Raw genomic sequence first — 25264 nt, forward strand, 5'->3', positions numbered from 1 at the left:
GGGGTCGATAGTTGCATATCGCAATATTATTTTTGGACGATATTGTATAGATTTGTTTTAATAAAATCCAGGTAGTGTTAGCTAGCGCTAGTCGGCTGTACCTGCGCCATAACTAACGTATTTTTGATCCTATAGCTTGTTCTCCATCTTCTTTTTAAATAGGGAGCCAAGATGTTGTCAGCACTTTTATTTTCCTGACTGATCAAGACTCGTGTTCTCATGGCTCTCTCTCTTGTCTCTCTGCAGCAGACATATGGTGAGCAATATGTTTGGAACATCAAATCGCAATAAAACTGCAGTGTATGGAATCGCAATACATATAGAATGGTGAGAATCGTAATGCATATCGTATCGGCACCTTAGTATCGTGATAATAACGTGTGGTGAAGTCCCAAGCAATTCCCAGCTCGAGAAATGGACCTGTTCCAATACTTCAGAAATGTATCCTTCACCTTCCTAGCTTCCTTCTTTTCTTCCTTGAAGTAATCACAGATCTGACATGGGCTGGATTTGGGAAAGCTATAAAGTGGAAACCTTACTTACACCTTACCAGTCACTTATAGTTCGGATAGGTGTACTGACATCAAGCAAACGAGGAAGGAATGATGCATTGCTTAAGTATTTGTTCAGGGGACTGTATGCACTAAATTACTTGTATTTTTACTGAGCTGCCCTTCTCAGCCAGGTATACCTTGGTAAATAATTATCCTGACCTCACTGGAACTCCCTGGTTAAATAAAGGTGAAATAAATGTCTCATCCCCTCTTTTTCCTCTACTCTCCCAGGTTCCCCGGGGGAGGACGGAGGGAAGCCGTTCCAGTGTCCGGTGTGTGGCCTGGTCATCAAGAGGAAGAGCTACTGGAAGAGACACATGGTGATCCACACCGGCCTGAAGAGTCACCAGTGTCCCCTGTGCCCCTTTCGCTGTGCCCGCAAAGACAATCTCAAGTCCCACATGAAGGTGAGATGATGGGAGCCTGTGATGCCTCCTTTGACCTTTGACCTGTAACCTCATCGTGCTATCCATCCCCTGAGGTCGTAATTGTGGAAGTGGTGCTAATACTACTAATGGCTCAAAGGAAGGGAGGTGCACGCTCTAGTCAAAGTCACCTCTAGTGTAGCGGGGTAACGTGCCTCAAATTATACTGTAGTTAGTAGACCAAAGCTACAGGGGGTTTTAACAAGAGCGAGAAGCTCCAGGTGTTGAGGGAATCCTTACTGTTTTACGCTCTTATTTAATCTCTTTTACTCATTTTATTCAATTTATTTGCATAGGGACAGATACAATTAGCCCGAAACATTGACACATGTTGAATGGACAATACGCCGATGCATTGCTCTATTGTACCTTAGGCAAATTTTCAGTGTCTTGTCCTCAAATGAGCATCATTGCTTTGACTGTTGTTGCCGTGACAATGCGGCGGTACCCCCACCACTCATCCTATCCCTGTATCCCAGGTCCACCAGCATCAGGACCGGGGCGAGACGTTCCAGTGCGAACTTTGCCCTTTCACCTCCTCGCGCCACTTCAGCCTCAAGCTCCACATGCGCTGCCACCAGCACTTCCCCCGCTCCGGGTCCGCCTCCGACGGGGTCAAGGTCAAGGAAGAGGCCACCACGGACACAGAGGGCGAGGGGTCACTCATGGGTGATTACAACCCCGGGGAGTCCCCTCTCCAGTCAGACGCAGGGAACCAGAGCTCCCCTGGAGTCTCTAACCACCACGTCTATATAAAAGAAGAGCCCCAGGAGAGGGAGCTGTCGGTGCTGTCACCCTTCACCCTTTGCAGGGACAGGGAGCGGGAGCGGCCTGGTAGCAGTGGCAACTCCCTGGACCTCTCTATGGGGGGAGTCGGCTTGGGGGTGCGGTCCAGTCCTGGTGGAGGTCCAACGGCGGCGTCCCTCTTCAGCCCGGACATCACCACCAAGACAGCCACCGACCTGCTCATGAAGCTCTCAGGTAACCATGACAGCAACACACGTCAATAACAACACTCACTAACGGCCACCCAGTCCAACACCTATTCATCACTGAAGAGATTTCACAAAAGGTTTATGTAGGTGTTAGACTGGTGGGCAACTTTTGATGGCCATTTCAGGATTTTTGATCGTCTTAGCATATTTCTTAGGGTTTCATCATGAATGTCAATAAACGTCAACTCATCAATCCAATAACCCCAACACCCCGCTATCGTTAGCCAGAATAACGCTAGGTATTATATCAGGCTTGTTGAGATGCATTCCACCGTGTTGTGACGATGGCAAAGGATCAGTTACTTTGAGACAATGGCTGAAGATTGATGGGGAAAGGTTTGCCCGAGGTTGGGTGCCAAGGTCGGGGTTGAGGCTGCCACTCTAACTCCTAATGCCAGCTAATTAGATTGAGATCTCCTGAACGAGGGATGCGGGAGAAGGAGAGGGACAAGGGAGGGGGGAGAAAACCCTCGCAACATTAGATTAATTAAAAATGTATGCATAATTCATAAATTAAGAAGAATTCATAATTTGAAATGATTAGCGCCCTTAACTTCTGCTCCGTGACCCTGGCTAGGATGCGCCGTGCGATGTGCATCGCGGAGAGTCTGGGCAGGCTTAGTTAACCCCTCCCCCTCCGGTTCGGCTCCGCGCCGGTGCCCCCCGGGTGCCAGTCGCACTTCACTCCCAGACTTCGCAATCAAGCCAGGAAAGTCCCAGAGGAGATGGAGCCAAGATGGCGTCTTCTCTCACAATGTCAGCCCAGTGTAGAGTGGCGGACGGGCGGCGGACATCTTAGTTCAAGGGCGGCGTCATTCATGCAGTACCGGAGGGAATTTGAAAGATGGGAGGACACACTTTTGTTTTTAAGGAGCGGATAGTAGTGGACTTGAGTGATGTTAGAGATAACGATGATGTTTTAATAGAATACTGGTCCTTTTGATTACCGAGGGCTTTCATGATCATCTCTGAGCACGGTTAGTAAAAAAGAGAAGGGGGGGGTTTGGCCCAAAGCTTTACTCAGATCTTTTGCACTCTTTGCTGGGCCATATAGCAGACAGGGAGGGGAGAGAGGAGGAGAAAGGGATGGTGGAGAGGTAAAGCTTCTTCTCAGGGGAACCTCGGGACTCTTTCTTTTGACCTCCCTGCCAAGAGCGATTGAGTGTGTACATGCGGCAGCTCATCTCCTGATTTACCACTGCTGTCACAGTGCCTGTCTCAATCCCACAAGGGCTGTAAAAGAGAGAGGGGGGGGGGGGGTGGATGAAGGAGGGAGAGGCTGTGAGAGGAAAGAGGTGGAGGATGAACAGAAGGGCTGTAAGAGAGGTGTAGGATGGACAGAAGGGCTGTAAGAGAGAGAGAGAGGTGTAGGATGTACAGAAGGGCTGTAAGAGAGAGAGAGAGGTGTAGGATGGAGAGAAGGGCTGTAAGAGAGAGAGAGGTGTAGGATGGAGAGAAGGGCTGTAAGAGAGAGAGAGATGTAGGATGAACAGATGGGCTGTAAGAGAGAGGTGTAGGATGGACAGAAGGGCTGTAAGAGAGAGAGAGGTGGAGGATGGAGAGAAGGGCTGTAAGAGAGAGAGAGGTGTAGGATGGAGAGAAGGACTATAAGAGAGAGAGAGGTGTAGGATGGACAGAAGGGCTGTAAGAGAGAGAGAGGTGTAGGAGGGAGAGAAGGGCTGTAAGAGAGAGAGAGGTGTAGGATGGACAGAAGGGCTGTAAGAGAGAGAGAGGTGTAGGATGGAGAGAAGGACTGTAAGAGAGAGGTGGAGGATGGAGAGAAGGGCTGTAAGAGAGAGAGAGGTGTAGGATGGACAGACGGGCTGTAAGAGAGAGAGAGGTGTATGATGGAGAGAAGGGCTGTAAGAGAGAGAGGTGTAGGATGGACAGAAGGGCTGTAAGAGAGAGAGGTGTAGGATGGAGAGAAGGGCTGTAAGACAGAGGGGTGGAGGATGGAGAGAAGGGCTGTAAGACAGAGGGGTGGAGGATGGAGAGAAGGGCTGTGAGAGAGAGAGAGGTGTAGGATGGAGAGAAGGGCTGTAAGACAGAGGGGTGGAGGATGGAGAGAAGGGCTGTAAGAGAGAGAGGTGTAGGATGGAGAGAAGGGCTGTAAGACAGAGGGGTGGAGGATGGAGAGAAGGGCTGTAAGAGAGAGAGGTGTAGGATGGACAGAAGGGCTGTAAGAGAGAGAGGTGTATGATGGACAGAAGGGCTGTAAGAGAGAGAGGTGTAGGATGGACAGAAGGGCTGTAAGAGAGAGAGGTGTAGGATGGAGAGAAGGGCTGTAAGACAGAGGGGTGGAGGATGGAGAGAAGGGCTGTAAGAGAGAGAGGTGTAGGATGGAGAGAAGGGCTGTAAGACAGAGGGGTGGAGGATGGAGAGAAGGGCTGTAAGAGAGAGGGGTGGAGGATGGAGAGAAGGGCTGTAAGAGAGAGAGGTGTAGGATGGAGAGAAGGGCTGTAAGACAGAGGGGTGTAGGATGGAGAGAAGGGCTGTAAGAGAGAGAGGTGTAGGATGGAGAGAAGGGCTGTAAGACAGAGGGGTGGAGGATGGAGAGAAGGGCTGTAAGAGAGAGAGGTGTAGGATGGAGAGAAGGGCTGTAAGACAGAGGGGTGTAGGATGGAGAGAAGGGCTGTAAGAGAGAGAGGTGTAGGATGGAGAGAAGGGCTGTAAGACAGAGGGGTGTAGGATGGAGAGAAGGGCTGTAAGACAGAGGGGTGGAGGATGGAGAGAAGGGCTGTAAGACAGAGGGGTGGAGGATGGAGAGAAGGGCTGTAAGACAGAGGGGTGGAGGATGGAGAGAAGGGCTGTAAGACAGAGGGGTGGAGGATGGAGAGAAGGAAGGGGGGTGGATAAAAAGACAGAGGGAGAGATCATAGCCTTGCTATGAGAAAGGCCGCCGTAGGCAGACCTGGCTCTCAAGAGAAGACAGGCTGTGTGCACACTGCCCACAAACTGAGGTGGAAACTAAGCTGCACTTCCTAACCTCCTGCCAGCCTCATGCCAAATGACCATATTAGAGACACATATTTCCCTCCGATTACACAGATCCACAAAGAATTTGAAAACAAATCAAATTTTGATTAAACTCTCAAATCTACTAGGTGAAATACCACAGTGTGCCATCACAGCAACAGGATTTGTGAGGTGTTGCCACAAGAAAAGGGCAACCAGTGAAGAACAAACACCATTGTAAATACAACCCATATTTATGTTTATTTACATTCCCTTTAGTACTTCTACTATTTCCACATCGTTACAACACTGTATATAGACATAATATGATATTTGAAATGTATTTTATTATTTTGGAACGTCTGAGTGTAATGTTTGCTGTTCATTTTTGTTTATTTCACTTTTGTATATTATCTACTTCACATGCGTTGGCAATGTTAACATATGTTTCTCATGCCAATAAAGCCCCTTGAATTGACTTGAACTGATAAAGTGACAGACGGCAAAGGAGAGAGAAAAAGAGGGCGAGTAGGAGCTGACTGAGTTCCCCAGGCGTAAAGAAGCCAGTGAACTCTCTCTGACCTCAATTTTTTAGGCTGCCCTGATTATCCTCTGGGTGTTACGACCAATCCCCTTTGATTTCTCCCCCGCACGGCAACTCTGACACATTCTGATTTGAGAGGGGAAAGTTGAAAGTCCGCGGAGGTACTTTGAAATGCGCGGATGGTGCCCGGTTAGGACGCTACTCGCAGGACCCCTCAGACGGGTAATAATGGCGGTCCCCAGCGAGTGTGACCCCGGGCCGGGTGTGAATAATTGGCACGCCGCTGAAGCAGGGGCTTGTGGGAGGAAGTGTCGTTGGTGCTGAGGGTGTCTTATTTATCTCAGAGGAGAGAGAGAGAGTGAAAGAGAGCGAAAAAGAGTGAAAGTGTTGGATGCAGTGTTTGATGCAGTTGGAGTATCTTAGTGATGTAGTGTGTGTTTGTCGGTGTGCGAGTGTGCTTGTGCGTTCACACGTTTTATACCCAACCAATATGTCTACATAATATACTGTAAGATATCCAGTCACCTATTCTCTCATTCAAATATTGTTTAAGATTCATCTGACAACACCTGTCGGGGTGCGCAGACACAACATGTTACAACCTCTTCTCAATAATGTATTTTCCTCTCGACCACTACACATGAGCAGAGTCAGCCAGCCAGTCAGTCAACACTTCTCATATGTGACCTCTGGTCCATCCTCTCTGCTGTCAGCCCTCAGTATCTACACTACTCTGTCCAGCTCAGTATACCCGCTGTCAGCTATTGTTGCTGCCCTCCACTCCACCTGCCTGCCCATTGTTTGTGTGTGTGTGTGTGTGTGTGTGCAGACACTAGCCCAGCAGCCACCTCTTTCTCCTCTTCTCCTGGAGAAAACAGGAGCCAGTTGTTAGAGGGGGAGCAGGCCAGCGTGACAGAGGTGGAAAGCTAATGAAGTTATTTGACGGCAGGCCCGGCCGCGGAGCGAGAGGTGAGGCGCATTGGACAAGCGTCTGGCAGAGAGACGGATGAGGCGAGAGGAAGGAAGTGTGGCTGGAGAGGAGAGAGACAATGGTAAAGAGAGGTAGAGGGAACAGTAGGCGGGAACGGTAGGCGGGAACGGTAGGAGGGAACGGTAGGAGGGAACGGTAGGAGGGAACGGTAGGAGGGAACGGTAGGAGGGAACGGTAGGAGGGAACGGTAGGAGGGAACGGTAGGAGGGAACGGTAGAGGGGGGAGAGGGAAAGGTAGAGAAGGTAGAGGGGGGAGAGGGAAAGGTAGAGGGGGGAGAGGGAAAGGTAGGAGGGAAGGGAGAGAGGGAAAGGTAGGAGGAGAGGCAAGGTAGAGGGAAAGGGAGGGGGAGAGGCAAGGGGGAGAGGGAGAGCAAAAAATTAACAGCAGGAGGAGTAGAAAAAGGGACAAAAGAACAAGAAAGCCAGAGTCTGAGGTGGAGCGTGAAAAAGAGAGGAAAAAAAGAGAGAGGGAGAGCAGTGTCCGGCTGGTGGCATGTCAACAGGGCGTGATAACAGAGACAGGCTGATAGCACCATCACCCCTGGGCCACAGACAGACAGAGATGGGATGAACCCTAGTGTACTACTACTACACACGATGGGGAAGCTGCCACTGAACCGCTACATTGAAGGCAGGCAGAGATGGATAGTCACCTCTCAGCCAGAGACAGTAAAACTGCTACTCACGACACGGGGCTGCCGCAGACCTGCTACACTGGCGGCAGAGATGGGATACATATTCATTCACTCGGGCCAGGAAGGAACCTCTACTACACACAGGAGGCTGCCACTGACGAGGTGCCCTCGCCTGCTACACTGGCGGCAGAGATGGGTTACATCTTCATTCACTCAGACCAGGCCAGGCAGAAAGCTACTCATCACATCACCCAGAGATGGCTGTTGGTTATTTCCTCAACTCTGACCTAAACATCGACAGCATTCGGGGGGAAGTTGACGTGCTAAAGCGTGTGCAGAGGGGAAGTACTGTAATTCGACTTCTGTAATTTTCTTTGGGTGAAATAAACCTAGGCACAGCATATCACCATGAATAACAGCTTAAACTGTGGTGATTGGTGGTGGTAGCAGCAGCAGTAGTAGCAGTAGTAGTAGTCGTGGATGTAGTAGCAGTAGTAATAGTCGTGGATGTGTAGTAATAGTAGTAATAGTTGTGGATGTGTAGTAATAGTAGTAATAGTCGTGGATGTAGTAGTAGCAGTAGTAGTCGTCGTAGGAGCAGCAGCAGCAGTAGTAGTAGTAGTAGTAGCAGTAGTAGTCGTGGATGTAGTAGCAGTAGTAATTGTCGTGGATGTGTAGTAATAGTAATAGTCGTGGATGTAGTAGTAGCAGTAGTAGTAGTAGCAGCAGTAGTAATAGTCGTTGATGTGTAGTAGTAGTAGTAGCAGCAGCAGTAGTCGGATGTAGTAGCAGTAGTAATAGTAGCAGCAGTAGTAATAGTCGTGGATGTAGTAGCTGTAGTAGTAGTAGCAGCAGTAGTAGTCGTGGATGTAGTAGTAGCAGTAGTCGTGGATACAGTAGTAGTAGCAGTAGTAATAGTTGTGGATGTAGTAGTAGCAGTAGTCGTGGATACAGTAGTAGTAGCAGTAGTAATAGTTGTGGATGTAGCAGTAGTAGTAGCAGTAGTCGTGTATACAGTAGTAGTTGTGGATGTAGTAGTAGTAGTTGTGGATGTAGCAGTCGTTGTAGTAGTTGTACTAGTAGTAGCAGTCATTGTAGTAGTCATAGTAGCAGCAGTCGTAGTAGCAGCAGCAGTCGTCGTAGCAGCAGCAGTCGTCGTAGCAGCAGCAGTCGTCGTAGCAGCAGCAGTCGTCATAGCAGCAGCAGTCGTCATAGCAGTAGTAGTCGTCATAGCAGTAGTAGCAGCAGTCGTCGTAGCAGTAGTAGTCGTCATAGCAGTAGTAGTCGTCGTAGTAGTCGTCGTAGTAGCCGCAGCAGTCGTAGTAGCCGCAGCAGTCGTAGTAGCCGCAGCAGTCGTAGTAGCAGCAGCAGTAGTCGTCATAGCAGTAGTAGTCGTCGTAGTAGCAGCAGCAGTCATAGTAGCAGCAGCAGTCGTCATAGCAGTAGTAGCAGCAGTAGTAGTAGTAGTAGTAGTAGTAGTAGTAGTAGTAGTAGTAGTAGTACTACTACTTCCGGCGCCGAGCGAGATGGCAGCCTCGCTTCGCGTTCCTTGGAAAATATGCAGTATTTTGTTTTTTTATGTGTTATTTCTTACATTGGTACCCCAGGTGATCTTAGATTTCATTACATACAGTCGGGAGGAACTACTGAATATACGAGTAACGTCAACTAACCACCGTTCCTACCAGGAATATGACTTTCCCGAAACGGATCCAGTGTTTTGCCTTCCACCCAATACAATGGACCTGATCCCAGCCGGGGAGCCTACGCGACGCCGTAAAAGGGGCAAACGTAGCGGTCTCCTGGTCAGGCTTCGGAGACGGGCACATCGCGCTCCACTCCCTAGCATACTACTCGCCAATGTCCAGTCTCTTGACAATAAGGTCGATGAAATCCGAGCACGGGTAACATTCCAGAGAGACATCAGGGATTGCAACGTGCTCTGCTTCACGGAAACATGGCTAACTCAAAAGACGCTAACGGAGTCGGTGCAGCCAGCTGGTTTCTTCACGCATCGCGCAGACAGAAACAAACATCTTTCTGGTAAGAAGAGGGGCGGGGGGGTATGCCTCATGATTAACGAGACGTGGTGTGATCATCATAACAACACTCAGGAACTCAAGTCATTCTGTTCACCTGATCTAGAACTCCTCACAATCAAATGTCGACCGCATTATCTACCAAGGGAATTCTCTTCGGTCATAATCACAGCCGTATATATTCCCCCCCAAGCAGACACATCGATGGCCCTGAACGAACTCTATCTGACTCTCTGTAAACTGGAAACCACACACCCTGAGGCTGCATTCATCGTAGCTGGGGATTTTAACAAGGCTAATCTAAAAACAAAACTCCCTAAATTCTATCAGCACATCGATTGTCCTACCAGGGCTGGCAAAACTCTGGATCACTGTTATATTAACTTCCGCGACGCATATAAGGCCCTCCCCCGCCCCCCTTTCGGAAAAGCTGACCACGACTCCATTTTGTTGATTCCAGCCTACAAACAGAAATTAAAACAACAAGCTCCCGCACTCAGGTCTGTTCAACGCTGGTCCGACCAATCTGATTCCACGCTTCAAGACTGCTTCGATCACGCGGATTGGAATATGTTCCGCATTGCGTCCAACAACAACATTGAAGAATATGCTGATTCGGTGAGCGAGTTCATTAGGAAGTGCATTGACGATGTCGTACCCACAGCAACGATTAAAACATTCCCAAACCAGAAACCGTAGATTGACGGCAGCATTCGCGTGAAACTGAAAGCGCGAACCACTGCTTTTAACCAGGGCAAGGTGACCGGAAACATGACCGAATACACACAGTGTAGCTATTCTCTCCGCATGGCTATCAAACAGGCAAAGTCCCAGTACAGAGACAAAATAGAATCGCAATTCTACAGCTCAGACACAAGAGGTATGTGGCAGGGTCTACAGTCTATCACGGATTACAAAAAGAAAACCAGCCCCGTCGCGGACCAGGATGTCTTGCTCCCAGACAGGCTAAATATCTTTTTTGCCCGCTTTGAGGACAATACAGTGCCACTGACACGGCACGCTACCAAAACCTGCGGGCTCTCCTTCACTGCAGCCGAGGTGAGTAAAACATTTAAACGTGTTAACCCTCGCAAGGCTGCAGGCCCAGACGGCATTCCCAGCCGCGTCCTCAGAGCATGCGCAGACCAGCTGGCTGGTGTGTTTACGAACATATTCAATCAATCCTTATCCCAGTCTGCTGTTCCCACATGCTTCAAGAGGGCCACCATTGTTCCTGTTCCCAAGAAAGCTAAGGTAACTGAGCTAAACGACTACCGCCCCGTAGCACTCACTTCCGTCATCATGAAGTGCTTTGAGAGACTAGTCAAGGACCATATCACCTCCACCCTACCGGACACCCTAGACCCACTCCAATTTGCTTACCGACCCAATAGGTCCACAGACGACGCAATCGCAACCACACTGCACACTGCCATAACCCATCGGGACAAGAGGAATACCTATGTGAGAATGCTGTTCATCGACTACAGCTCAGCATTTAACACCATAGTACCCTCCAAACTCGTCATCAAGCTCGAGACCCTGGGTCTCGACCCCGCCCTGTGCAACTGGGTCCTGGACTTCCTGACGGGCCGCCCCCAGGTGGTGAGGGTAGGTAACAACATCTCCACCCCGCTGATCCTCAACACTGGGGCCCCACAAGGGTGCGTTCTGAGCCCTCTCCTGTACTCCCTGTTCACCCACGACTGCGTGGCCATGCACGCCTCCAACTCAATCATCAAGTTTGCGGACGACACTACAGTGGTAGGCTTGATTACCAACAACGACGAGACGGCCTACAGGGAGGAGGTGAGGGCCCTCGGAGTGTGGTGTCAGGAAAATAACCTTACACTCAACGTCAACAAAACAAAGGAGATGATTGTGGACTTCAGGAAACAGCAGAGGGAGCACCCCCCTATCCACATCGACGGGTCAGTAGTGGAGAAGGTGGAAAGTTTTAAGTTCCTCGGTGTACACATCACGGACAAACTGAATTGGTCCACCCACACAGACAGCGTTGTGAAGAAGGCGCAGCAGCGCCTCTTCAACCTCAGGAGGCTGAAGAAATTCGGCTTGTCACCAAAAGCACTCACAAACTTCTACAGATGCACAATCGAGAGCATCCTGTCGGGCTGTATCACCGCCTGGTACGGCAACTACTCCGCCCACAACCGTAAGGCTCCACAGAGGGTAGTGAGGTCTGCAGAACGCATCACCCGGGGCAAACTACCTGCCCTCCAGGACACCTACACCACCCGATGTCACAGGAAGGCCATAAAGATCATCAAGGACAACAACCACCCAAGCCACTGCCTGTTCACCCCGCTATCATCCAGAAGGCGAGGTCAGTACAGGTGCATCAATGCAGGGACCGAGAGACTGAAAAACAGCTTCTATCTCAAGGCCATCAGACTGTTAAACAGCCACCACTAACATTTAGCGGCCGCTGCCAACATACTGACTCAACTCCAGCCACTTTAAAAATGGGAATTGATGGAAATTATGTAAAAACGTACCACCAGCCACTTTAAACAATGCCACCTAATATAATGTTTACATACCCTACATTACACATCTCTTATGTATATGTATATACTGTACTCTATATCATCTACTGCATCTTGCCATCTTATGTAATACATGGACCACTAGCCACTTTATACTATGCCACTTTATGTTTACATACCCTACAGTACTCATCTCATAGGTATATACCGTACTCTATACCATGTACTGCATCTTGCCTATGCCGTTCTGTACCATCACTCATTCATATATCTTTATGTACATATTCTTTATCCCTTTACACTTGCGTGTATAAGGTAGTAGTTGTGGAATTGTTAGGTTAGATTACTTGTTGTTATTACTGCATTGTCGGAACTAGAAGCACAAGCATTTCGCTACACTCGCATTAACATCTGCTAACCATGTGTATGTGACTAATACAATTTGATTTGATTTGATTAGTAGTAGCAGTAGTAGTAGTAATAGCAGCAGTAGTAGTAGTAGCAGCGGCAGCAGTAGTAGTAGTAGTAGTAGCAGCAGCAGCAGCAGTAGTAGTAGCAGCAGCAGTCGTAGTCGTAGTAGAAGCAGCTGTTGTAGCAATAGTAGTAGTAGCAGCAGCAGCAGTCATAGTCGTAGTAGAAGCAGCTGTTGTAGCAGCAGCAGCAGTAGTAGTAGCAGCAGTCGTAGTAGTAGTAGTAGCAGCAGTCATGGTAGTAGCAGTAGTTGTAGTAGTAACAGCAGCCGTAGTAGTAGTAGTAGTAGTAGTACTAGTACTAGTAGTAGTAGTAGTACTACTTCATTACATTTCATTATAGTACAACGGTTTAATTTGTCTAACCTTAGCAATTTCTTCTTAGCTAGCTACTTAGCCGTCTGTGTATAAAAGATAATTGCGTAATTATCGTATTCCGTCGTCTATCGTAGTCCACACTGCTATCTGCCCAGCAGCTAGCAAACGTCCACCGTCTACCGAATAGTAGTATAACTTTTCATTACATTTCATTATAGTACAACGGTCTGATTTTCATTTTCATTACAGTACAACGGTTTGGTTTGTTTGATCTTAGCTAGCTACATAGCCGTCTTTGCATCAAACATAATTGTGTGGTTATTGAGATTCGCCAGCCAGCTATTTTCGCCCTAACGTAACGCAACGTAGCCAACACTGCTAGCTAGCCAGCTTGCCACCGAATAGCAGCATTGTAGAAACGAGTGCATTACAACGGAACGACTTGATCAGTGTAGTGTTGGCTGACTACACAGTTGTCTTTGCTATCTTTGATTTGTATTTGTTCGATCTTAGCTAGCTACTTAGCTGGCTACATAGCCGTCTTTGTATCGGTGATAATTGTGTAGTTATGAAGGTTCGCTGAGGTTCGCTAGCCAGGTATTCTCGCCCTAACGTAACGTAACGTAGTCAACCCTGCTAGCTAGCCAGCTAGCCACCGATTAGCAGCACTGTAGAAACGATTACATTACAACGGAACGACTTGACTTGTGTAGTGTTAGCTAGCTACATAGTTTTCTTTGCTATCTTTGTATCTAAGATAATTGTGTAGCTTTGAGTAATTATCGGTTAGCTAGCCAGCTATTTTTCGCCTGCCGCGCTGCCGTCCTCCTACCTAGCCAACACTGCTAGCTAGCCAACTTCTACCGAATAGCAGCACTGTAGAAACTTACATTACAACGGAACGACTTGATTAGCGTAGTGTTAGCTAGTTGTCTTTGCTGTCCTTGTATCCATGATAATTGTGTAGTTTAGAGAAATTTAGTGAAATTGTCGAGGTTACCTAGCCAGCTTCACTTTCAACAACGTAGCCACTGCTAGCCAGGCTACTTCACCAGCCAGCAGTACTATATCATTTTAGTCAATAAGATCTTGTATTTTATTTTATTTTATTTTTGCAACGTAAGCTTAACTTTCTGAACATTCGAGACGTGTAGCCCACTTGTCATTCTAATCTCCTTTGCATTAGCGTAGCCTCTTCTGTAGCCTGTCAACCATGTGTCTGTCTATCCCTGTTCTCTCCTCTCTGCACAGACCATACAAACGCTTCACACCGCGTGGCCGCGCCCACCCTAACCTGGTGGTCCCAGCCCACCCTAACCTGGTGGTCCCAGCCCGCACGACCCACGTGGAGTTCCAGGTCTCCGGTAGCCTCTGGAACTGCCGATCTGCGGCCAACAAGGCAGAGCTCATCTCAGCCTATGCGTCCCTCCAGTCCCTCGACTTCCTGGCACTGACGGAAACATGGCTCACCACAGATAACACTGCTACTCCTACTGCTCTCTCTTCGTCTGCCCACGTGTTCTCGCACACCCCGAGACCTTCTGGTCAGCGGGGTGGTGGCACCGGGATCCTCATCTCTCCCAAGTGGTCATTCTCTCTTTCTCCCCTTACCCATCTGTCTATCGCCTCCTTTGAATTCCATGCTGTCACAGTTACCAGCCCTTTCAAGCTTAACATCCTTATCATTTATCGCCCTCCAGGTTCCCTTGGAGAGTTCATCAATGAGCTTGATGCCTTGATAAGCTCCTTTCCTGAGGACGGCTCACCTCTCACAGTTCTGGGTGACTTTAACCTCCCCATGTCTACCTTCGACTCATTCCTCTCTGCCTCCTTCTTTCCACTCCTCTCCTCTTTTGACCTCACCCTCTCACCTTCCCCCCCTACTCACAAGGCAGGCAATACGCTTGACCTCATCTTTACTAGATGCTGTTCTTCCACTAACCTCATTGCAACTCCCCTCCAAGTCTCCGACCACTACCTTGTATCCTTTTCCCTCTCGCTCTCATCCAACACTTCCCACACTGCCCCTACTCGGATGGTATCGCGCCGTCCCAACCTCCGCTCTCTCTCCCCCGCTACTCTCTCCTCTTCCATCCTATCATCTCTTCCCTCTGCCCAAACCTTCTCCAACCTATCTCCTGATTCTGCCTCCTCAACCCTCCTCTCCTCCCTTTCTGCATCCTTTGACTCTCTATGTCCCCTATCCTCCAGGCCGGCTCGGTCCTCCCCTCCCGCTCCGTGGCTCGACGACTCATTGCGAGCTCACAGAACAGGGCTCCGGGCAGCCGAGCGGAAATGGAGGAAAACTCGCCTCCCCGCGGACCTGGCATCCTTTCACTCCCTCCTCTCTACATTTTCCTCTTCTGTCTCTGCTGCTAAAGCCACTTTCTACCACTCTAAATTCCAAGCATCTGCCTCTAACCCTAGGAAGCTCTTTGCCACCTTCTCCTCCCTCCTGAATCCTCCTCCCCCTCCCCCCCCCTCCTCCCTCTCTGCAGACGACTTCGTCAATCATTTTGAAAAGAAGGTCGACGACATCCGATCCTCGTTTGCTAAGTCAAACGACACCGCTGGTTCTGCTCACACTGCCCAACCCTGTGCTTTGACCTCTTTCTCCCCTCTCTCTCCAGATGAAATCTCGCGTCTTGTGACGGCCGGCCGCCCAACAACCTGCCCGCTTGACCCTATCCCCTCCTCTCTTCTCCAGACCATTTCCGGAGACCTTCTACCTTACCTCACCTCGCTCATCAACTCATCCTTGACCGCTGGCTACGTCCCTTCCGTCTTCAAGAGAGCGAGAGTTGCACCCCTTCTGAAAAAACCTACACTCGATCCCTCCGATGTCAACAACTACAGACCAGTATCCCTTCTTTCTTTTCTCTCCAAAACTCTTGAACGTGCCGTCCTTGGCCAGCTCTCCTGCTATCTCTCTCAGAATGACCTTCTTGATCCAAATCAGTCAGGTTTCAAGACTAGTCACTCAACTGAGACTGCTCTTCTCTGTATCACGGAGGCGCTCCGCACTGCTAAAGCTAACTCTCTCTCCTCTGCTCTCATCCTTCTAGACCTATCGGCTGCCTTCGATACTGTGAACCATCAGATCCTCCTCTCCACCCTCTCCGAGTTGGGCATCTCCGGCGCGGCCCACGCTTGGATTGCGTCCTACCTGACAGGTCGCTCCTACCAGGTGGCGTGGCGAGAATCTGTCTCCTCACCACGCGCTCTCACCACTGGTGTCCCCCAGGGCTCTGTTCTAGGCCCTCTCCTATTCTCGCTATACACCAAGTCACTTGGCTCTGTCATAACCTCACATGGTCTCTCCTATCATTGCTATGCAGACGACACACAATTAATCTTCTCCTTTCCCCCTTCTGATAACCAGGTGGCGAATCGCATCTCTGCATGTCTGGCAGACATATCAGTGTGGATGACGGATCACCACCTCAAGCTGAACCTCGGCAAGACGGAGCTGCTCTTCCTCCCGGGGAAGGACTGTCCGTTCCATGATCTCGCCATCACGGTTGACAACTCCATTGTGTCCTCCTCCCAGAGCGCTAAGAACCTTGGCGTGATCCTGGACAACACCCTGTCGTTCTCCACCAACATCAAGGCGGTGGCCCGTTCCTGTAGGTTCATGCTCTACAACATCCGCAGAGTACGACCCTGCCTCACACAGGAAGCGGCGCAGGTCCTAATCCAGGCACTTGTCATCTCCCGTCTGGATTACTGCAACTCGCTGTTGGCTGGGCTCCCTGCCTGTGCCATTAAACCCCTACAACTCATCCAGAACGCCGCAGCCCGTCTGGTGTTCAACCTTCCCAAGTTCTCTCACGCCACCCCCGCTCCTCCGCTCTCTCCACTGGCTTCCAGTTGAAGCTCGCATCCGCTACAAGACCATGGTGCTTGCCTACGGAGCTGTGAGGGGAACGGCACCTCAGTACCTTCAGGCTCTGATCAGGCCCTACACCCAAACAAGGGCACTGCGTTCATCCACCTCTGGCCTGCTCGCCTCCCTACCACTGAGGAAGTACAGTTCCCGCTCAGCCCAGTCAAAACTGTTCGCTGCTCTGGCACCCCAATGGTGGAACAAACTCCCTCACGACGCCAGGACAGCGGAGTCAATCACCACCTTCCGGAGACACCTGAAACCCCACCTCTTCAAGGAATACCTAGGATAGGATAAAGCAATCCTTCTGCCCCCCCCCCCCCCCCCCCCCCTTAAAAGATCTAGATGCACTATTGTAAAGTGGCTGTTCCACTGGATGTCATAAGGTGAATGCACCAATTTGTAAGTCGCTCTGGATAAGAGCGTCTGCTAAATGACTTAAATGTAAATGTAGTAGTAGCAGCAGTCATAGTAGTAGTAGCAGTAGCAGCAGCAGTCGTAGTAGTAGTAGCGGCAGTCGTAGTAGCAGTCGTAGCAGCAGCAGTCGTCATAGCAGTAGTAGTCGTCGTAGTAGTAGCAGCAGCAGTCGCAGCAGCAGTAGTAGTAGTAGCAGCAGCAGTCGTAGCGGCAGTCGTAGTGGCAGCAGCAGTAGTAGTAGCAGCAGCAGCAGTCGTAGTAGTAGCAGCAGTCGTAGTGATAGCAGCAGTCGTAGTAGCAGCAGTAGTAGTAGCAGCAGCAGTCGTAGCAGCAGTCGTAGCAGCAGCAGTCGTAGCGGCAGTCACAGTAGCAGCAGTAGTAGCAGTAGCAGCAGTCGTAGTAGCAGCTGCAGTCGTAGGTGTAGCAGCAGCAGTTGTAGCAGCAGCAGTCGTAGCGGCAGTCGCAGTAGTAGCAGTAGCAGCAGTCGTAGTAGTAGCAGCAGTCGTAGGTGTAGCAGCAGCAGTAGCAATAGTAGTAGCAGCAGTAGTAGTAGCAGCAGTCGTAGGTGTAGCAGCAGCAGTAGCAATAGTAGTAGCAGTAGTCGTAGTAGCAGCAGTCGTGGTAGTAGCAGTAGTCGTAGTAGCAGCAGTCGTGGTAGTAGCAGTAGTCGTAGTAGCAGCAGCAGTCGTAGTATTAGCAGCAGTCGTAGTATTAGCAGTCATAGTAGTAGCAGCAGCAGTCGTAGTAGCAGCAGCGGCAGTCGTCGTAGTTATAGTAGCATCAGTAGTAGCAGCAGCAGTAGTAGTAGCATCAGTAGTAGCAGCAGCAGTAGTAGTCATAGTAGCAGCAGCAGTAGTAGTAGCAGCATCAGTCGTAGTCATAGTAGTAGCAGTAGTAGTAGTAGCAGCATCAGTCGTAGTCATAGTAGCAGCAGCAGTAGTAGTAGCAGCATCAGTCGTAGTCATAGTAGCAGCAGTAGTAGCAGCATCAGTCGTAGTCATAGTAGTAGCAGCAGCAGCAGTTGTAGTCATAGTACCAGCATCAGTAGTAGTAGCAGCATCGGGTAGTAGCAGCATCAGTCGTAGTCATAGCAGCAGTAGTAGCAGCATCAGTCATAGTCATGGTAGCGGCATCAGTCGTAGTCATAGCAGCAGTAGTAGCAGCATCAGTCATAGTCATGGTAGTAGCAGCAGCAGTAGTAGCAGCATCAGTCGTAGTCATAGTAGCAGCAGCAGTAGTAGTAGCAGCATCAGTCATAGTAGCAGCAGCAGTAGTAGTAGTCATAGTAGCAGCAGCAGTAGTAGTAGCAGCATCAGTCATAGTAGTAGCAGCAGCAGCAGTAGTAGTAGTAGCAGCATCAGTCGTAGTCATAGTAGCAGCATCAGTAGTAGTAGTAGCAGCATCAGTCGTAGTCATAGTAGCAGCAGCAGTAGTAGCAGCATCGGTCGTAGTCATAGTAGCAGCATCAGTAGTAGCAGCAGCAGTAGTAGTAGCAGCATCAGTCGTAGTCATAGTAGCAGCAGCATCAGTAGTAGCAGCAGCAGTCCTGTGTGGCTCAGTTGGTAAGAGCGTGGCTCTAGCAATGTCAGCGTCATGGGTTAGATTCCTGCAGGGAAAACGCAGCTGGTAAGATATGGTACACTTGTGTGTTTTTTGTGTTACTTGAGTTCCCGGCTGGAGAAATATAAAACGTCACATTTGGGTACTAAATAATTGAGTGATCTCCGTAACTCAGATTGGGAGAGTTGAAATACGATGCTATTTATAGGGCCCAACAGAAAGGTCATTGTAGTGGAGTGACTTTGTGTGTTTAAGCACCGCGTCCACTGCGTCTTGAGGGTTGTTTTTATTTTTTATTCCGGTGGAGTACCGTCGGGGGGGGTGTCTGTAATAGAGTTGGTGTGTGTGTGTGTAGGCCTCGCCAGGGCCACAGTGAAGCGTGCTGTCCCTGTCTGATCCAACACGGCCTGAACACACTCCTAATTAGAGGACGTCCTTCCAGGTGCTGACCAGGTTATACTTAGCCGGCCCGCTGACATCCGACACACACACACACTCCACCATCGAGCCTGCCCGCTGACATCTGACAGTGTGACATTTCCAGCTGGTGGTGCTGCCGCGACCCCTAACCCCTTGACGTGAAAGTCACTGTCCCCCTTTCGCAGGCCTCCCACTAGGCCTCACGCCCCCCCCCCCCCCCCCCCCCCCCCCCCACTACCAGCCTCCACCAGCACAGCCCAGTGGCACAGCATGGGCGGTTTAGGTCTAGCAGGTCCACCCACAGGGAGGTTCTGCCAGTGTGGCTCCTGTCCTCCCTTACCTGAGCCCTCTGTCCCTCCGGCGTGCATCATCATTAATCAGATGGCCGGAGCGGCCGCAGATTTATGACACGGGCGGGTGGGGGTGGCCCCGCGGCAGGCCTGTGGAGGCCGGAGATGTTAGGTGTGACGGTAGGGGGTGAGGAGAGGGTGAGATGGGGTGAGTGAGGAGCTGGTGAGGGGGGGGGTGAGCAGGGGAGCGGATCTATAGTGGGGCCGGAGGAAACAGGACAGCCGTCGGCCCAAGAGTGATAACAGACCCAAGTGTGTGTGTGTGAGAGAGAGGCAGTGAGAGACAGAGTAAGAGAACCATCACCACAAAGCGTTGAGGCACCGTGGTCTCTGTGTTTTCTTGGCGGAGATCAGAAGTTGCTCTATGTCTATTTATTAATTATTCATCTAAGGCGGGATTAGATGTGACCCAGTTTCCCTACAAACACACACACACACACACACACACACACACACACACACACACACACACACACACACACACACACACACACACACACCTACACACCAAAGTGTATCTACACTCTGCAGATAATATTTAGTTTCATTATTATCTGTGTATTAGCAAGCCTAACTTAACTCAATGGCTTTTTGGTGTGTGTGTGTGAGAAATAAAGATGGAGAGAGAGAAGAGGAGTGGATGTGGTTAGAGATGCCCTGCGGACCTGGACAGAGTGAGAGAGTCAGTCATTAGGTCCTACCATCTGTGCTGGCCCACTGTGCTCCAGGATCCTAGGATTCACTGTTCACTGGTGGTCCAGACCAGGGACTTTTAGTTCTCTCTCTAAATAACAGAACGCTTACAAAACCTACTCTCATCCTCAATCTGATCGGCTCTCTCTCTCTCTCTCACACATGTTAACGGTCAGTGTGACTATGTTCCTGTGTGACTTTGTGTGTGTGTGTGTGTGTGTGTGTGTGTGTGTGTGTGTGTGTGTGTGTGTGTGTGTGTGGTTTGAGGTACAAACTAAGATCACAGAAGACAGTAGAATGCAGACACATGGCCACGTGTTGTAACCAGCGTTATGTTATTGTTGGGTTTATGTGATCAGCTGTCACATGGAGAAAACCCCAGTTGAACCCTGCTCTTCTGCCACAGTCCACACTGTATCATTCCACAAATAGTTGAGGATCTCTCACACACAACCCTCCTCAACCCTCTCTCTGTCTACCCTCTCTCTGTCCTCGTCGTCCCTCTCATTCCTCTTGACCCTCACCTCTCTCACCAATCTGGCTCTACTCTCTCCCTTTTCTCTCTACCTCTTCCCCTCTCTCCTCTTTCATTTGTCCTCTTCCCCTCTCTCCTTCTCACCTTTTCCTCCTCTCCAACCTTCTCGCTATCCTCTAACTCTCTCTCGCTCTCTCTAACCACCCCCTCTTTCTCTAACCCTCTCCCCCTCTCTCTCTCTGTATAGCGGCCAACCAGAAGGAAGCCCTGAAGGCTCCACAGTCCTTCCATCTGAAGCAGGAACCCCGGGCAGAGGAAGAGGAGGAAGAGGTGCGGAGGAGCCCCCGGAGCCAGCCCAGCTACTCCTCCTTCTACCAGGAGCAGGGCGCGGCGCTGGGGGCCACAGGGCCAGCAGAGGTCACAGCAGACAGTGGGAGCCACAGGGGGACCCTGAAGAGACGGGAGGGAAGCCCCATGGGGAACAAGAACAGTCTCCTCAGCCAGGACATCAACTTCAAGGTGGCGTCGGAGCTGCTGATGAAGCTATCAGGTAAGGTAATGGGCTGTGTGTGTGGGTTGGGGGGAGGTATTTTGTGTGTGTGTGTTCCGGGTTAGAAGTTATGTTTTTTGACAGCACAATACACACATTCACAGCCAATTTTATTATAAAAAATTATTAGAACGTAATTGATATTTCTCTATATAGGATAGTGAAAGTAGAGATTGGATTGAATTCAAATGAGCTCCACAAACCTTAACTTGACCTATGTACTGACAAGACGTGCAAGTCTTTTAAAACTCTACTTAGTGATCTCGCACATCTGAGTATATAATTCACCCATGTTGATCTGGAGATTGCAGTGAAAGGGTAGTCCTCAATCTATTCTGCTCTTGACTGGGTCAACATGGTACAATTAGTGCCTTAAATCAGCCAATAGGAATTAATCCATAGAGAGGTCAAAGGTGACCCAGGCCCCTGCCATGTAATGACATGGGTAAAAGCATTGTATATAGAGAAGTAAAATGGAACCGTTGTCAAAGGTGAGGCCCAGTACAGGTGAAAACCATTGTACTGTCAAATGTTTGTCTCTTACACTGAGACTCAAAGCTCTCTATTTTGGCACCAAAGCCTTTGTGTCTTCCCATGGTAAAATCCAGGTCAAAGTCCTCTTTCAACACCTCTGTTCTCTTTCTCTCCCTCCTGCGACTTCCTCTCCACTTCCTTCTGTTTTTCTTTTTCTCTCTCCCCCGGTTTCTGTTCTCTCTCTTTCCCTCCTCCTCCTCCCCAAGTTTTTTGGGTGGAAGATGGGCAGAAGGGTCAATTATTTTTCATGTTGTTCAGTCAATATCCTTTTCCCGTCCTGCGGTCCCCCGTCCGAAACAAACCAATCGATGGCTGCTGGGTCCATCTCCAACGGTGCGCTACAGTGAGCCTCAAACCTGGCCACCTCTCACCCTCGCCCCTCTCTATGAAAACAGAGATGACGGAGGGAAGAAAGAACACCCTGTCCTAAACCGTCTTCTAGTTTTAGCATGTTCTCTGTTATTTCTGCTGCAGTACAGGTTATGTCATACGAGACGCCCCTCTCACCCTCGACTATATGAGACAGAGATAGTGAAAGGATGGAAGGACTGAAAAGAACACCCTGTTCTGAACCGTGTGTTAGATTTAGCATGTTTCATGTTATTCGCTGCTACGGAATTACAGTGTGTTATCACGAAAGTGTAGCCTATCTGCTTATTTTATTTTCAGCTGAAAGTATGGTCAAGTGTGTGGCACAGATCAAGCGTGTGTGTTTGTCCACAGTGTGAGAGCTGAGTGTGTCTCTCCGCTAATCAAGTGTCTAATTGGTTCAAGTGTGTGTCTGTGTGTAGCTTGTAGGTTGTGTGTGCTGTAGGTGTTGGTGGTGGGTGGGTGATCTCTTGATTTCATGTAATTCCATGCTCCGAGGGAGCAGTACTGTGTGTGTGTGTGTGTTTGCCGCGGGGTGTGTAGTGTAACACAGCAGTTGATAACAGTACAGTGATCTCTCAGCTCCAATGCCCCATATCTCATCCTGTACCCTCACACGCCAGCTGCCATTGTTCTGTTCTCTTGTTCTCTCTGGGTCACCCTGTGTCTACAGTGAGTCATAGTCACTGCCTGGGAGCGCTGCTACACTATACACTACATTACACCACACACACACTATACATTTCGTGTGTGTCTGTGTGTGTGCGCGACAGAGATGGTGAGTGTGAGAGAGAGAGTTGAAGAGAGAGGAGGTGGGAAGTCTGAGTGATTCCTCCACTACTGCTGCTTGTCCTTTGTTCTGTTTCCTCACCTCATCATTCCCCACCTCTGGGCTGACATGCTCACCACACCACCACATCCTCCTTTAGCCTCCGCTAGCATTCAGAGCCCAAGCCGCTAGCCTGTCAGTGCAGTTTAACATTGGCCAGTTAGCCTGTTAGCCTTTGTAATTTAGCAGCATGCGGTGAGAAAAATTAAGGATTCTAGCTTTAATACTTCAAATATCTTTCATTGTGCTCACCCCCCCGGAGCTTAGTAGAGAGAGTAGTGCCGTCGTCCATTGTCATGACAACAGCAGCGGGGTCGTCTGAGGGAGTAGGAGAGAAGGTTGTCTTGTGTGATGGCTGTGACAGTGAGTCTGGCCCCTCAGTCAGACGGCCTTGAGGTTAGAGAGAGGAACGGGGGAGGGGGGGGGGGGAGAGGCCAAGGGGAAGGTCAACTCCATATGAGTCATCTGCGTCACATGGCCACGAGGTTCCAAGGGCGTCTACTCCGTCACCTCTGACCCCTTGCCGAGGTCAACTCCGGCGCAGGGAGGCACGCTGTTGGCTGAAAAAGTCACATGGGTGCGATTGAGCACAGATAGAAAAAAAAACTGGAGATCTTACAATAGATCTGTTAAATGGATTGTTACCGGAGAGGCTCCGCCTTAAACCCACTAATATGGAATAGGCTAGATGTAATTAAATGACCGGACTAGCTCATTTTCAGTTGACCAAGACAACCATCAGGAGAGCAAGGAGGACTGGCATCAAAACTGGCCATTGTGAACTGTAATGTGTCGCATCACTGCTTTAACTAGGTCACTTCTGTTTCTCTCTCTTTTTCGCTCTTTCTCTCTCTCTCCTTATCAAATGACGGTGGTGGCGGTAGCGCCCTGTCTCCACCCCCCCACATCTGTTTTAAAACATGCTGTTAGCACGGTTAGCGTCTAGGGGCTAATTACAGTAGGGCTAAACAGTCCCCGGCGCTGCTGGCTAACGCCTGCTAGTGCCTGTTAGCAGATGGGTACTGGTATAGAGGGTACAGAAGGACATCAGGGGACTGGGAGGATGGGGGGTATGGGGGGGTACAGTGCCTTGAGTGATACCCTTTGTTCCAGGCAGGCAGGCTGGCAAAGTGTGGGTGATGATGTCCCTGCCACCCACTGTCCCTGGTTCCATCTCCCCCCTACCCCCCACCATGGGTGTGAAATCACACCCTTCTCCTAGCAGTGAACCTATTTCCGTCCCAATATATCCCCCTCCGTTTCGTCTTTCATCATCCTCAGCGCCCAAGGTCATTACCTTGCTAATTAAGACGAGTGTACCTGACATGGCGTCCCAGTTGGGGTCGTGTGGTTACAGTGATGTGGGCTGTAGTAGAACCTGATGACGTGTGGTTACAGTGATGTGGGCTGTAGTAGAACCTGATGACGTGTGGTTACAGTGATGTGGGCTGTAGTAGAACCTGATGACGTGTGGTTACAGTGATGTGGGCTGTAGTAGAACCTGATGACGTGTGGTTACAGTGATGTGGGCTGTAGTAGAACCTGATGACGTGTGGTTACAGTGATGTGGGCTGTAGTAGAACCTGATGACGTGTGGTTACAGTGATGTGGGCTGTAGTAGAACCTGATGACGTGTTGTCAAAGTGATTGGACTAGAGGATACACTCTCACACGCATATACAGACCAGAATAGGAAAAAGCAGGGGCGTAACTTTCACTGGGAAAGACATTCCAGGTTATGTTGGTTGAGAGAATGCCAAGAGTGTGCAAAGCTGTCATCAAGGCAAAGGGTGGCTACTTTGAAGAATCTCAAATATAAAATATATTTTGATTTGTTTAACACTTTTTTGGTTACTACATGATTCCATAGCTTTAGTGTGTGTGTGTGTGTGTGTGTGTGTGTGTGTGTGTGTGTGTGTGTGTGTGTGTGTGTGTGTGTGTGTGTGTGTGTGTGTGTGTGTGTGTGTGTGTGTGTGTGTGTGTGTGTGTATACATACACAGTGGGGAGAACAAGTATTTGATACACTGCCGATTTTGCCGGTTTTCCTACTTACAAAGCATGTAGAGGTCTGTAATTTTTATCATAGGTACACTTCAACTGTGAGAGACGGAATCTAAACAAAAATCCAGAAAATCACATTGTATGATTTTTAAGTAATTAATTAGCATTTTATTGGCTGTTTTTCTTTTCCCATGATGTCAAGCAAAGAGGCACTGAGTTTGAAGGTAGGCCTTGAAATACAGCTACAGGTACACCTCCAATTGATTCAAATTATGTCAATTAGCCTATCAGAAGCTTCTAAAGCCATGACATCATTTTTTGGAATTTTCCAAGCTGTTTAAAACTTCTAATGGATCCCTTCGCGCGCCAATCCCTTTAGCGGGATCGATTTGACAACACCCAGTGAAATTGCAACGCGACAAATTCCAAAACAGAAATACTCATAAGAATTCATAAAGCATACAAGTGTTATCGGTTTAAAACCTGTCTAGGATCAGCGTGGCGCTAGCGGCACACCCCCCCCCCCCCCCACTGAAAAACCAGTGCCGCGAAATTCAAAAAAAATTTTTTTTTTAAATATTTAACTTTCACACATTAAAGTCCAATACAGCTAATGAAAGACACAGATCTTGTGAATCCAGTCAACTTGTCCGATTTTTAAAATGTTTTACAGGGAAGACACAATATGTAAAGATGTACATCTATTACCTAAAAACACATTAGCATAATCCACCATCTTTTATTTG

The 25264-nt window shown here is 49.3% G+C and overlaps 1 protein-coding gene across 1 annotated transcript; it reads left to right on the forward strand.

The window, feature by feature from the left end:
* The first annotated feature begins 754 nt into the window (after window positions 1–754).
* LOC129855591 (zinc finger protein 827-like) lies at window positions 755–21161 on the forward strand. The gene is made up of 3 exons (XM_055923419.1): window positions 755–961; window positions 1459–1960; window positions 20482–21161. The coding sequence occupies exons 1-3, from the start codon at window positions 872–874 to the stop codon at window positions 20847–20849; spliced, it is 960 nt and encodes a 319-aa protein (XP_055779394.1). The 5' UTR covers window positions 755–871; the 3' UTR covers window positions 20850–21161.
* The last annotated feature ends 4103 nt before the right edge of the window (window positions 21162–25264 follow it).

Source organism: Salvelinus fontinalis, chromosome 5 (genome assembly GCF_029448725.1).
Source record: "Salvelinus fontinalis isolate EN_2023a chromosome 5, ASM2944872v1, whole genome shotgun sequence".
NCBI classification, from domain to species: domain Eukaryota; kingdom Metazoa; phylum Chordata; class Actinopteri; order Salmoniformes; family Salmonidae; genus Salvelinus; species Salvelinus fontinalis.